The 11,112-nt window shown below is 42.0% G+C and overlaps 2 protein-coding genes across 2 annotated transcripts in view; both read left to right on the plus strand.

The window, feature by feature from the left end:
• Positions 1-4,866, plus strand: part of LOC115161156 (nectin-3) — a 28,368-nt gene extending 23,502 nt beyond the window's left edge. Inside the window, exon 10 of the mRNA XM_029711927.1 lies at positions 4,405-4,866. The gene's annotated coding sequence lies outside the window, so the exon portion shown is untranslated. The remainder of the gene's footprint in view (positions 1-4,404) is intronic.
• An 873-nt stretch (positions 4,867-5,739) lies between these two features.
• Positions 5,740-10,830, plus strand: LOC115161174 (nectin-2-like). The gene is made up of 4 exons (XM_029711957.1): positions 5,740-6,335; positions 6,636-6,708; positions 8,740-8,996; positions 10,544-10,830. Exons 2-4 carry the CDS (start codon positions 6,654-6,656, stop codon positions 10,751-10,753), a joined length of 522 nt encoding a protein of 173 aa, XP_029567817.1. The 5' UTR covers positions 5,740-6,335; positions 6,636-6,653; the 3' UTR covers positions 10,754-10,830.
• The last annotated feature ends 282 nt before the right edge of the window (positions 10,831-11,112 follow it).

The raw sequence follows: 11,112 nt of genomic DNA on the forward strand, positions 1-11,112 counted from the left end.
TACAAGCAAAAACTAAAGCAGGAAGTACCAGTGACTCGCTCAATATGGAAGTGGTCAGATGATGCGGATGCTACACTACAGGACTGTTTTGCTAGCACAGACTAGAATATGTTCCGGGATTCATCCAATGGCATTGAGGAATACACCACCTCAGTCACTGGCTTTATGAATAAGCGCATCGATGACGTCATCCCCACAGTGACTGTACATACATATCCCAAACAAAAGCCTTGGATTACAGGCACCATCCTCATCGAGCTAAAGGCTAGAGCTGCCGCTTTCAAGGAGCTGGAGACTAATCCGGAAAAATATAAGAAATCCCGCTATGCCCTCAGACGAACCATCAAACAAGCAAAGCGTCAATACAGGATTAAGATTGAATCCTACTACACTGGCTCTGACGCTCGTCGGATGTGTCAGGGTTTGAAAACTATTATGGACTACAAAGGGAAACTCAGACGCGAGCTGCCCAGTGACGCAAGCCTACCAGACGAGCGAAATGCCTTTAATGCTTGCTTCGAGGCAATCAACACTGAAGCATGCACAAGAGTACCAGTTGTTCTGGATGACTGTGTGAAAACGTTCTCAGTAGACAATATGAACAAAACCTTTAAACAGGTCAACAATCACAAAGCCGCTGGGCCAGACGGATTACCAGGACGTGTACTCAAAGCATGCGTTGACCAACTGTCAAGTGTCTTCACTAACATTTTCAACCTCTCCCTGACTGAGTCTGTAATACCTACATGTTTCAAGCAGACCATCATAGTCCCTGTGCCCAAGGAAGCGAAAGTAACCTGCCTAAATGATTACCGCCCTGTGGCACTCACATCGGTAGCCATGAAGTGCTTTGAAAGGCTGGTCATGGCTCACACCAACAGCATCCTCCCGGACACCATAGACCCACTACAATTCGCATACCGCCCTAACAGATCCACAGATGACCCAATCTCAACCGCACCCTTTCTCACCTGGACAAAAGGAACACCTATGTGAGAATGCTGTTCATCGACTACAGCTCGGCGTTCAACACCATAGTGCCCACGAAGCTCATCACTTAGCTAAGGACTCTGGGACTAAACACCTCACTTCTCTATAGAGCCAGCATGTGAGAGGCAGGTTGATTGTTGAACATCTGTACTCTTGAGTAACAGAGAGCAGAGAGAAAGTCTCTTTGTCCTGAATGAATGAGGATATGTATTCTACAGCTGGTATGTACTCACTCATCATTAGTTTAGGGTTTTCTTTCTCATCGATCATTTTTTTATTGTTATTTCTATGGTTGGAACAACAAGATCACATGTTCATCAGAAGGCCACTCAGCCCACAACTCTAGATTTATTTTTAGGCAGCCTATATTTTGGCCGAAAATAAATGGCGGTCAGCAGTAGGCATACACTAACACAATGTTAACCTTTATGTCTTTCCCTAACACTAACTGTTGCCTCAGAAACTGTACCAAACCTTAATTTACTTTGACACCCATTTCTAAACTTCAGTTTTTGAAAAACGTACACTTCCTTATTTATAACCATCACTGAGAAGCCAGAGATGGTTACCAGCCTGATAATGATTGATCATGCACTTCATGTTGTCCCTGACATATTTTTTTTAAATTGTTTTTATTTAACTAGGTAAAACCCCCACCCAGAATTACTTTCTTGAGACCAGCTTACCTCAGAAGAGAGAGCCAGGGTTTGACCATGCATTCCTCTACTGAACTTTAACCATACCACGTGGTTAAACTTTTAGACTATTGATACCGACAGAATAATAACAAGTCTTTGATATTAATTACTAGTCTGCAGCTAGAAATTCGGTGTCATTGAACGCGAAGATCGTCGAAACATCCATCTATAACGACATTAATGAATGTCGCTTTGAAAAATCCATTCTAACCGAGAGAGAGAGAGAGAGGGAACTCTCCAACAGGACGAACCTTTCCAACAAAGATCACGACGACACACTGAGCGTAAATATATATATTGATTGCAATTGTTTCCGAATGAGTGAGCGTTCATGTGCAAAGGATTAGCATATCAATTGGTAACAAGATTGATTATTTTTAAATGCTATTATTACTTAATCATAAAGTTGATCTGCTAGCTAACACAGAGGACGGATCTGTTTATGGCTATGCAGCTATGTTGGAGGCTCAGACACTGAGACAGCAGTGTAAGTAACTATTATTGTAAGTCTGATTAGGCCAAGGGAGTATTTTAAATGTGTAGCTAGTATATGTAGTATAAATTTTTTGATTAATTCTGGTATTTAAACAGCTGGATTGCTAAATGAGTTACCAGTGTCGTGTCTTTGGCTATGCCGGATTAATTGATATGACATGCTATTCTATAAAATCCTTTCTCTGTAATTAATATTACCTGATTAAGCTAATCATGTAAATGTAATTAACTAGAAAGTCGGGGCACCACGAAAGAGTGTTTATAGAGCTGTTATCTTCCGTATAAACTCTTATAGACCTAGTAATATTTTACATCAATAGCAGTCAACAAGAGGTTACATTTTTGTCAAGGGCTTATATAGTGGAGGGAGAGAAGGGTGTGTTTCATAGTTTATAACCAATGTCTCTTCACAGGGGCGGGCCACTGTGAGCAGAGCTCTAACCTTATGAAAACCCAATTCTCTCATTTGGAAGCTAAGATTGCATTTCATCTTTTCACAAATAGTTTCAAATTTAAACATTTAAATTGCACAAAAATTCCATGTGAATCTGATAACTAGAATGTGTAGACTTTCCACGATACAGTTTGTCATCCTATTATTAATAAGAATGTCTCAGGTGACAACCGAACTGACATCATATTCATTAAGTACCAACGCATATTCTCCACTGGTTGGATTACCGAAATATGGTTCCTTTCCCCCCACCGCTTCATGTTCCCAGACTCTCTATGTTTAACAAAGGCTATTCAAGAGTCCTTCAGTAGAGTCAAGGGAGAGAGGGAAGGGAGAAAGGTATTTATGGGGGGGGGGTCATAAACCTTACTCACAGGCCAACGTCATGACACCAGTTAGCTTGCTAACGTTCCTTAGCCTCAAACCCCAGCCATAGCTGCAGTGAACGGCGCCGTCTTGTGAAGTTTTTACAGGCCTACTTGAAAAAACATGTAAATTGTTCACTTTTACAGCCACTGAAACATGACATGGCTATGCTTTAAGACTAGCTACATAAAGGTGACTTAATATCGAGGACTACTGACGTCAAACATCTTTTTGTATTTGTAGGCAAAACAACAGCTGTCACGATTGCCACCGACGGTGGCGCCCCCTCCTGCTCGGGTGGCGCTCGGCGGTCGTCGTCACCGGCCTATTAGCTACCACTGATTCCCTTTTTTGGTTTTCCCTTTTTTTGGTTTTGTGCACCTGTGTTTAGTGTGGTTAATTAGCGGGGCTATTTATGTTAGCTGGTCCGCTTCCGTGTTGTGCGGGATTATTTCTAGGTTGACGGTTCATGTTCGTGTCGGCGCTATTTTACGCCGTGTGTACTTTCTCCCCTGTGTTTGGGAATATTTTGTTTCAGTAGTGAGTGTACATTAAATACGCCACTACCCTGTGCTCGCTGCTTCCTGTGCCTCATTCCTTCACCACGACTGCCAATCCGTTACAACAGCTGAAGGTCTAAAACTTCAGGCAGGCTGGCTGGCTAGCTATAATTTCAATACTACATAGCCTTAGCTGTGCTAGCTCACGATTAGCATGAAAACATTTACAAAGCTCACATATTACTCATTTGACCTAGGACAACCCTGTAAAAACGATGCTAATATCTACAACATATCAGCTTTCTAACAGCACATATTACTTTTGAATACCATTTGAAATATTAATATTCCATCTAAGCCTATGATGTAGAAATGAACAACTTCAGACATAAACCAGGAATGTTAACGTTAGTACTATGGCACTGTTTGAACAGGAATCGCAGTTCCATGGTCTCTATTTTCATAAAACTGTCGTCTTGCAGAATGGAAACCATGCAGAGGAGCCTTGAGTGGGCTAGGGGGAGGCTGATAAATGTTTCTTCAGCAGATGACCTAACTGATCAAGTATCTCAGTTCATTCAGGAGATTCGTACCTCTGGCTAGCATGCACAACAATGTAAGCAGCATTGTAGTGGATGTGGCTGGGCTTACTGTTGAGCAATCAAACCAGGTAATGTGATAGGCCGTAGATTTCTTTCCAATCTTTGTTCTCCTGCTGCCCATTATATTCGTTTTTGGTCAACATTTCTATTTATGTCTTTAAAGTCCAATATTATAAAATGTTACTTGGCCACAATTTATGACAGTTACTATAATTTCAAAGTATTTTTGGAATGAGGGGGGGCGGGCGGTGTCACAATACATTAATAGCCTAAACACAGTGTTGTACAATTTTTTTCAGAGGCAATACAGGCAAGTGTGTGGCCTACAGCCTCCTGTGCCAGAACTGAAAGAAATTGCGGAATATGACTTCAGAGAGAAGTTGGAGAAGGTAAGTGACTTTATACTGTTGATGGATGTTATGTTACTGTTAATTTGCACTAAGTAAAACAAATAAAGTAGGGTTGTAGTTGTTCATGAATACTTTTCCACATGGATTTGGTTTCCTTTTGTTGGCAGTCAATCTTTTTAAGGGTAGTGATAATCAGTTTAGTGTTTTGCTAATTTGTCCCAAAACACTGTTATTTAACTATCTAAGACCCAGTTACCTTGCCGTGTTGTGCATGCCAACCAGGTGAGAATCACCAGAATTAACTGTGATTCTTGGTGAATCAGGTCTTCTCTGCTGCTTTATCAGCCTCCCCTTTGACCACTCCAAGCTCCTCTTCATGGTTCCCTTCTGAATGACACAATTGTGTGAAAATAAAGCGGAAGGAATGGGAACCGTATTCCTTTGAAGCAGTAGTATATAGTACTGTGTATATGCCTAAAGTTGTTATTTTACCCTAATACGCTTAGATGGAATGTAAATATTCCAAAAACAAAGTGAACGTGCACATTAAAGTTTAATCTGTTCGAAAGCTGAAATGTTGTTGATGTTAGCAAAGGTTTCACAAGGTTGTCACTGGCCAAATTTGCTTTATGTGAGCTTTTCAGTGTCTTCATGCTAATCGTGAGCTAGTGCAGCTAACGCTAGCATTGAAATGACAGCCAGTCAGGCTGAAGAAGTTGCCTACCTTCAGCTGTTGTTTTGCTATTACAAGGCTATGGGTTAAAAACATAACTCGATGTCCTGCTTCAGATTTTATTTTATTTATTTATTTCACCTTTATTTAACCAGGTAGGCAAGTTGAGAACAAGTTCTCAGTACTAGCCGAAAAGTCACATTTAGGTAGCTTTCTTCCTTTAGTCAATAATAAAGCAAAATACAGACAACATAGTTGTTGATTTTTGGACTATCAGGATTTTGAGCAGGATGTTTTTGGAGTACCTCCATTGTCTAATCTACGTATGCCTGGCCCTACATTCAAGCAACAATCTTGCTAGTATGTAATTTACCTCGATAGTATTAACATAGTTCAATAGTCACACCCTGATCTGTTTCATCTGTCTTTGTGATTGTCTCCACCCCCTTCCAGGTGTCACCCATCTTCCCCATTATCCCCTGTGTATTTATTTATACCTGTGTTCTCTGTTTGGCTGTTGCCAGTTCGTTTTGTTTTGTCAAACCTTCCAGCGGTTTTCCCTCTGTTCCTGTCTCTCGATTGTTCCTGTTTTCCCGGTGTTGACCATTTCTGCCTGCCCTGACTGAGCCTGCCTGCCGTCCTGTACCTTTGCCCCTTTGTTCCATATCCAGTGTGCGCTCTGAATGCTTCGAGAGCGAAACTCTCTGAATTTAAGAATGGACATATTGACAACGTGCTGAATTTACGAACACCCAGATTGCACTCTGAGTGGACTCTGGCAATCCAGACTGAATTTACGAACATACCAATGGTGGTGAGCTCGATGTGTCATGAGTTTGTGCTAAAAGCATTGTGCTTATTTATACATATTGTACATAGTTAATGAGAGACTAGGTTGGATGAGAGACATGGAAAAATGCAAAGAAAAATAAATATTTAAAGAACAACAACCTGAGGTTCAAGGAGGACCTACGGGTATGTTCCATAACCAGTAGATGGTGGTACAGGCTTTCAAAGAGGTAACACACAGCCTATAAAAAGCCAGGAGTCTGCTAGTGGGGTGGAGACTAGACTCTCTCATCCATGATCCACCACATGACTCCTATAGCTGATGTGGCTTTCCTACTGGAGGACATTTTTCTGTCAGCATTACGGCAAGAAACAAATGTCTCGGCTACTTCAGCAGAGGAACTTACAATCATCAAAGGTTAGTGGCCTATTACGTTTACAGATGCATCAGTTCTGTTCCATTATTACTGACCAATGTAGACCCGTTTGTTATTTTGTGAAAAGGTTTGGGCTACATTGCAAAATGTTTATAGTCTTCAACATAGAGTTATGATTGCAGACCATTGATCGAATAAATTGCATCTCATTCAACATCATTTTACATTTGATATAGCTTAGCCTATATAACGGTCTTACGTAAACAATGAATAGGTCCTCATTAAACGCCAATCTCAAAATGCAATATAATTCTATAATTACATTTCCCCTATGACCCTAGAAATGAGAAGAGCAAAGCATGTTACTGAAGCTGTGCTGTGTGATTCTACTCATCATCCAGAGGGATACCGAAAGTAGGTTTCCAATTGATGTCATGTTTTTGTCTCTTTTTTTCTTATTGACACTAGGCAAGCAATAAAAATCCACCAAACACACAATCCCACCATTAAATTGTAGTTATGGTCCTTTTAGGGAACAATAAGACACACACATCAGCTCAGTATGTTACTATGTTTTTAACTCAGTATGTTAACCATGTTTTTAACTCAGTATGTTTACTATGTTTTTAACTCAGTGTGTTTACTATGTTTTTAACTCAGTAGTTTTGAGACATGCTAAACAGGCACAAGTATCTGGGAATGAATTAAATATTTTACTCTTGATTAAGTGTTAGAATAGAGTCAGGGCTTTTGGCTTATTATTCTACTATATTTTTTTAATTTCACCTTTATTTAACCAGGTAAGCTAGTTGAGAACAACTTCTCATTTACAACTGCGACCTGGCCAAGATAAAGTAAATCAGAGCGACACAAACAGCACAGAGTTACACATGGAATAAAAAAGCGTACAGTCAATAACACAAAAAAAGAAAGTCTATATACAGTGTGTGCAAATGGTGTGAGGTGGTAAGGCAATAAATAGGCCATAGTAGCAAAGTAATTACAATTTAGCAGATTAACACTGGAGTGATAGGTGAGCAGATGATGATGTGCAAGTAGTAAAACTGGTGTGCAAAAGAGCAGAAAAGTTAAAAACAACAATATGGGGATGAGGTTGGTAGATTGGGTGGGTTATTTACAAATGGACTATGTACAGCTGCAGCGATTGGTTAGCTGCTCAGATAGCTGATGTTTACAGTTAGTGAGGAAAATGTAAGTCTCGAGCTTCAGCGATTTTTGATATTCGTTCCAGTCATTGGCAGCAGAGAACTGGAAGGAAAGGTGTCCAAACGAGGTGTTGGCTTTGGGGATGACCTGTGAGATATACCTGCTGGAGCGCATGCTACGGGTGGGAGTTGTTATCGTGACCAATGAGCTGAGATAAGGAGGAGCTTTACCTAGCGTAGACTTATAGATGACCTGGAGCCAGTGGGTCTGGCGACAAATTTGTAGCGAGGGCCAGCCGACAAGAGCATACAGGTCGCTGTGGTGGGGGGTATAAGGGGCTTTGGTAACAAAACAGATGGCACTGTGATAGACTGCATCCAGTTTGCTGAGTAGAGTATTGGAAGCTATTTTGTAGATGACATCGCCGAAGTCGAGGATCGGTAGGATAGTCAGTTTTACTCGGGTAAGTTTGGCGGCGTGAGTGAAGGAGGCTTTGTTGCGAAATAGAAAGCCGATTCTAGATTTGATTTTGGATTGGTGATGTTTGATATGAGTCTGGAAGGAGAGTTTACAGTCTAGCCAGACACCTAGGTATTTGTAGTTGTCCACGTATTCTAGGTCAGAACCGTCCAGAGTAGTGATGCTAGTCGGGCGGGCGAGTGCGGGCAGCGAACGGTTGATAAGCATGCATTTGGTTTTACTAGCGTTTAAGAGGAGTTGGAGGCCACGGAAGGAGTGTTGTATGGCATTGAAGTTTGTTTGGAGGTTAGTTAACACAGCGTCCAAAGAAGGGCCAGATGTATACAGAATGGTGTTGTCTGCGTAGAGGTGGATCAGGGGATCACCTGCAGCAAGAGCAACATCGTTGATATATACAGAGAAAAGAGTCGGCCCGAGAATTGAACCCTGTGGTACCCCCATAGAGACTGCCAGAGGTCCGGACAACAGGCCCTCCGATTTGGCACACTGAACTCTAATAACATATTCACTAAGTAGTTTCGGCCTAGACTGGACCCAGATCAGTATGTGCTTTGGCCATCTCCTCTGACTATGGCTACCCAAATGTGGTTAGGGTCAAAGATTGAGCAATTGGCACATTTTGTTTTTGCAATAGCCACATTTCAGCATCAATAGGATATCATAGTTCATAAGCACAGCTAAATACTAATAATGGTCTTGTCTATGTGTTTAGGTAATCTCTCTGTTTATTAGCGTTCATAAGCATCTATTCTACAGGTATCTTTTGGACTGTATTTTTGGCTTGTGTTTTCTTTTTAGGTACACAGGTGATTGGAGGACGCAGGACTGTGGTACAGGGGGAGGATGTGGACTTATCCTGCAGACTGATAGAGACAACCGAGGATCTCGAACAGATAACATGGCAGAAAAGTACTTTGGAAGAAACACCAAACCATAATTTTATGCTGATTTATCCCAATGGGGTTACTAAGTTTATTGCACCAAATGGATTGAGTGGTAGAGTCCAGTTTATAGGGAACCCATCAGAAAACCTTGGATCTATTCGAATAACAGCTGTGACGACCCTCCCACTCTGTCTGCCATATTCTCTCTCTTTGTTCTTGTTTCCTTATTAGGATGCCGGTGCACGGAGTTTGGAAGGGTCGTCAGCTAAATGGGAAGCACCTGGGCTCGGGTGTGTCCCAGCATAAAGAGACCTCTTCCCTAGTCATTGGGGAGACTCTCTCCATGCAGACACCTTGTTGTTTTTGGATGTGCTAGTTGTGGTATCTAATAAATATATATTTTTGATACTCCTTGTCTCCACGTTGTCTCCCTTTTGTTGCGAACTCAGAGCCGGTTCGTAACAAGTGGGAGCTCGTCCGGGATCTTGAACTTGTGTTTAGGAGAAAACATGGAGGTATGTTAAATTCTGTAGGTGCTTTGTTTGCATATTTGTTAGTTTGAGTTTGGTGCTCAGTACTGGTTGCCTTTGGTTTGTGTGCTGTGTTGGAGAGAGTACATTGGTTGGTTTCCAGGCCCCTGCCCAGCCTGGAAACGCTTGTTCTACTTGCTGTTGGGACATTGGTCTGAGGAGGTGAGCGCAATCAGCTGTGTACCTCAGTGGGAGATTTGGATAGGGTAGTAAACCTTACTACCCGGAGCTATAGCCTTTTTCCCCTGATAGGCTTAGTGACGTGTTTCATTTTGGAATATGTTGGGCTTTGTTAATGTTTGTTATTTTTGTGTGGTGTCTGTGGACTGAGCAGTTGTCTCGGGGGCACATCCGTGGCTTGGTGGAATCTACCAGCGTGCTGGGGGGTTACTTCCTTGCCAGTGGGCTACAGTGCATAATTACCCACCGCAAATCTGCATGAAGACTAGGGTTGAGTTATTGTAGGTTTTGGGGAAGCTCCATTTCTCATCTCTTTTCTGTGGCGCCCGGTGTGATTGTATATTCTCTTGTTGTGGTCTGGTGTGCTCAGCATGAACCGTTGGAGTGGCTATGAACCGTTGGAGTGGCTATGAACCGTTGGAGTGGCTATGAACCGTTGGAGTGGCTATGAACCGTTGGAGTGGCTATGAACCGTTGGAGTGGCTATGAACCGTTGGAGTGGCTATGAACCGTTGGGAGATGTTGTTTGTAGCTGATGCGGTCTCGTGTGCCCTGTTCCTGAGTGTTATGTGACTGACCATTGTTTGGTTTTGTCATGTTCTAACTTTCCTGTCTGTTCCCTCCTGGTCTTGTGTTCTTCTTTCCTCTTAAATGTTGCTTCCTGTGCGCAAAGGTTGCTGAGGTCTGGGGAGAAGGAGGTTGGCTGGGGCAAGTGGAAGGTGAACATGTAACCCCTCATCAATTTGGGACGCAGAGGCTTGTGTCAATTTGGGACGCAGAGGCTTGTGTCAATTTGGGACGCAGAGGCTTGTGTCAATTTGGGACGCAGAGGCTTGTGTCAATTTGGGTGTGTTTCAGGATAAAGAGACCTCTTCCCTAGTCATTGGGGAGACTCTCTCCATGCAGACACCTTGTTGTTTTTGGATGTGCTAGTTGTGGTATCTAATAAATATATATTTTTGATACTCCTTGTCTCTACGTTGTCTCCCTTTTGTTGCGAACTCAGAGCCGGTTCGTAACACAGCTGTCAGACTGTTGGATGAAGGCAACTTCACATGTATCTTCAGTGTTTTCCCCAGTGGAGCATACAATACAGAGATACCTCTGACTGTGCTTGGTAAGAACTCTTCCTTCACTTTATGCATCACTGTTTCTACTTTTGACAGTGTAGAAAGACTGCATATGATAATCAATACTAGAAAGCTAAAAAGTTGTTAAGTGAAGCAAGACCAGAAACCTCATTTATAGGTTTTTCCTTACTACAGAAAATCCATTTTCTCTACACTTAGAAAAAAGAGTTTCCAGAGGGATATGATCGATCTACAGTGGCTTGCAAAAGTTTTCACCCCCCGTGGCATTTTTCCTATTTTGTTGCCTTACAACCTGGAATTAAAATGGATTTTGGGGGGGTTTGTATCATTTGATTTACACAACATGCCTACCACTTTGAAGATGCAAAATATTTTTTTTGTGTGAAACAAACAAATAAGACAAAACAACTGATAACTTTGGCGTGCATAACTAATCACCCCCCCCCCCCAAAGTCAATACTTTGTGGAGCCACCTTTTGCAGCAAT

This window comes from Salmo trutta, chromosome 24 (assembly GCF_901001165.1).
Source record: "Salmo trutta chromosome 24, fSalTru1.1, whole genome shotgun sequence".
NCBI classification, from domain to species: domain Eukaryota; kingdom Metazoa; phylum Chordata; class Actinopteri; order Salmoniformes; family Salmonidae; genus Salmo; species Salmo trutta.

What these genes read in the sequence shown, in the direction of transcription:
- LOC115161174 (XM_029711957.1), top strand. Translation starts at nt 6,654, where the DNA reads ATGTTACTGAAGCTGTGCTGTGTGATTCTACTCATCATCCAGAGGGAT. An exon ending in CATCCAGAGGGATACCGAAA is followed by an intron (nt 6,709 to 8,739) that starts GTAGGTTTCCAA and finishes TTTTCTTTTTAG; the next exon opens with GTACACAGGTGATTGGAGGA. An exon ending in GATCTATTCGAATAACAGCT is followed by an intron (nt 8,997 to 10,543) that starts GTGACGACCCTC and finishes GCGAACTCAGAG; the next exon opens with CCGGTTCGTAACACAGCTGT.